General features: G+C 27.0%; 1 protein-coding gene across 1 annotated transcript in view; it reads right to left on the reverse strand.

Moving 5' to 3' along the window:
- LOC108693944 (probable cytochrome P450 12a5, mitochondrial) overlaps positions 1–1,972 on the reverse strand; it is a 3,905-nt gene extending 1,933 nt beyond the window's left edge. The window contains exons 1-4 of the mRNA XM_018203172.1: positions 1,759–1,972; positions 1,037–1,148; positions 860–982; positions 13–154 (exon numbers count right to left, since the gene is read on the reverse strand). Of these exons, the coding sequence (XP_018058661.1) occupies positions 13–154; positions 860–982; positions 1,037–1,148; positions 1,759–1,972 (591 nt within the window). The remainder of the gene's footprint in view (positions 1–12; positions 155–859; positions 983–1,036; positions 1,149–1,758) is intronic.
- Between the last annotated feature and the right edge of the window lie 1,402 nt (positions 1,973–3,374).

Raw genomic sequence — 3,374 nt, forward strand, 5'->3', positions numbered from 1 at the left:
TCATTAATGTACCTCATCTTGACGATTGCGAATATTACGAATTTTATTAATAAGTTCGTCACACACTGAATCCAGTTTTTCAATATAATCGGAAACAGTCTCATGCAACGGCTGAGCAACTTTCTTTTTTACTTCTAACCACTCCAAACCTTGTCTAATATTTCATAAAATTTATTATCAAATTATTAATTAAATTACTGTTTTATTAAATCTGAACAATGTAGAAAAAATAACAGAATAAAATAATTAAATATATTCAAAGAAGTTAGAACGTTACATATTTACGTAAAACAATTGCTGGAATTACACGCTGTTCGATTTCTTGAATGATTTGTATACATGCATGCATACATGCCTGTTCATATGTATAGAATACATTCATTGATCGCTGCATGTTGATATGCATGGTTTTTATGTTTATTATTTCATAGCTTGTTTCCTTGCATGTACGAATCAAAAGATTAAAAATCATGTGATCAAGACAATTGACAGTATTTACAGTACTTTAGAAATAATAGTTTAGAAATAAAGCAATTATGCTAATTTCATTTTATCTGTCAAATATTAGACTGTGTTCATCAAAGCATACATGCATGCTTAAAAAATTGAGCATCACATAATTCCAGTTTAATATAAATATAAACACAAATATAAGCTATATTTTTATAAAACTTATGAAAGTTTTTATATAGATAGAATATGATTAAATATTGGAGGATTTGTTTAATTTAAAAACAAGCATTTCTTTAGGATATTACTTTAAATGATCACAACAATGATCACAAACATAATTGAATTTATTATTTTGTGTATTTAAATAATTATGATAAATTTCTTTTATAATTAATCGCACACTTACAGAGAAAACGCTCCGGCAGAACGATATTTGTGATGATTAAGGCGATAATGTTGGAGGATATCAATGCCACTACGAATAGGTGATTCACTCTCCTGCTTGAAAACTTCTGCTATATGCTCAGGTCTAGAACGATCGATACGTTAATTATTGGGAAAAATACACGTTGTAATATCTTACCTGTGAATCATAATTATGTCATTTACAAGCGGCCCGTTAATTCGTACGACGCATCCATATTTATCAAATAAGTACTTAATTGGTGTGACGTTGCGATTCCAAGATAATCGTCCTGCAATATAATGTATTAAATTATTGTCCTTAATTGATATGTAATAGATAAACTATCGTTTTTCATACGAATTACTTTGTCTTTATTATTAAATACAGTAATCACTAAAAAATTTGTTATGTTAAAATAATGTAACTGTATGTAACTATATGTTATATTACATTTATATTGTTGAGTGCGAAATTATAATATTAATTAATGTTATGTTACTTTTAGTTAGTATATTAACTGAGATATATTTATATAATAAAAATATGTTTTTATAACATAAGAGAAAAATATAGCTATTTAAAATGTTTTATATACATATACTACATATAAGCATATAAATATATAATTTATTTAAATACATGTGCATTTAAATTATTTAAATACATGTGCATTTATAAATTTTAGAAGATTACATATTTTTGTATATTTTTTTAACATCAGAAAGCAATTATTCAAAATTCGAAGAACCAAAATTAATTTATATTCTATGTGTATTTATAATTTATATGTACAAGTATAAAGCAAAATATTTTCTCATTTTCTCTCTGTTCTTAATATCAATTTGAAGATACAAAACAGTTCTTCGGATTTTAATCAATTGAACTTTAAGGGATCGTACCCTGGATAAATCTGCTAATTAGTAGACTGCAAAACAGTTGCGTACCCAGAAGTGGCACGTATCTCCAATATTTTTCCCATAACTTCAAGATCATCGGTCCAGGAATCTCTTCAAATGGTAATGATGTTTTTTCTATACGAACACGTGGCATAACTTTAGGAATTTTAACATTTTCCGTAGTTATTTCAAAATTTGCCGTTTCCAATAATGGCATCATCTTCGTTGACGTTGCATTCATTGTCGGAATTGTATGTGATTGTGCCACGGAGGCGGCTGAATTAGAGAAATTTGAGTATAACATGAAATTTTGTCATTAGCAAATTAATATTAGCTTATAACAAAATTTCTCTTCTTCAAATATAATGCAAATATGTGACTTAATTCATTTGTATTCCATATAATAAAAATTTCTATTTGGAAATTATTAAATATTAAATTATTTGAATTATTTTGAATAATTAAATATTATTTTTCTTACATATTATGTCATTGGAATTGAGTGGCATGCATTTCTTTTCCTTAGTAGCTGCTAATGTATCTGACAGTTTCGTCATTAAGCGATAGAAACATTTTCTGTACGTTTGCAATGAAAAATCTCGAACAACAAAAATGGACTGTTTTAAGCAACGCATCATTTTGTAAAATTTTTACAGCATTAAGACACAGTCCTTAAATAAAAAATTAATTAAACATATATATGTTGTTTAAGAATATAGTTAGGAAAGTTATTTATTATATATATAATTATTTTAACATATATAATATATTAACAAAATCTTAAATTTTTGTTCATACCTGTTAATAAAAATATAGTTTAGAAAGGACGATTGCTAAATATTGTCGTATAATGGTGATTGATTACGTACATTTACACTAATGAGAAAGAAAATAATAAAATCGTTGCCACGGAAGCATATCAAAAAAATAGAAAGTCGCATTAATGTTAAATTCATTTTAATATTAAGGTACAATTTCATGCAGCAAAGCTTCGCTGATGAAGACTTCCCACTCTGTCGATTTGTACGAAAATGCGTAGCGAGCGAAGCTTCGCGCAAAGTTTAACATTATCCAACTATGAGTTGAACAATGCTGACTCTGGCTATGATTTACGCCAGCGAAGCTTCCCTGCATGAAATGATACCTTTAATATATAGGCCCGTATTTAAAACGCTTATATATTTCTTAAAATATTCTTAAAATATTTTTCACGACTTGAGGCTCAATAATCTGAACATACCTTTATATTTCTTTTATATTTTTGAAACTCTATATGTAATGTGTCTAATTGTATGCTAAATGTGTGCTAATATCATTAGCGAACATTTAGTAATTCTTTAGCATTAAGCATGCTAAAGAAAATTCGTCCTGAATACGAGCCACAACATAAAACACATATAATTGTTTTAAAAGTTTAAATTTAATATTGGATATTAGATTATTTTTACATATATATACATATATATATATGTGTGTGTGTGTGTGTGTATATGTGTATGTGTGTGTGTGTATGCGTATGTGTGTTGTGTGTGTTGCAACATTTGCATATGTATATTTTATATACACATACGTCATACATTGTAACATTTATTTGTAGGTAGAACTTCTTTATGCAGCAA

Source organism: Atta colombica, unplaced genomic scaffold, assembly GCF_001594045.1.
Source record: "Atta colombica isolate Treedump-2 unplaced genomic scaffold, Acol1.0 scaffold1, whole genome shotgun sequence".
Lineage (NCBI taxonomy): Eukaryota > Metazoa > Arthropoda > Insecta > Hymenoptera > Formicidae > Atta > Atta colombica.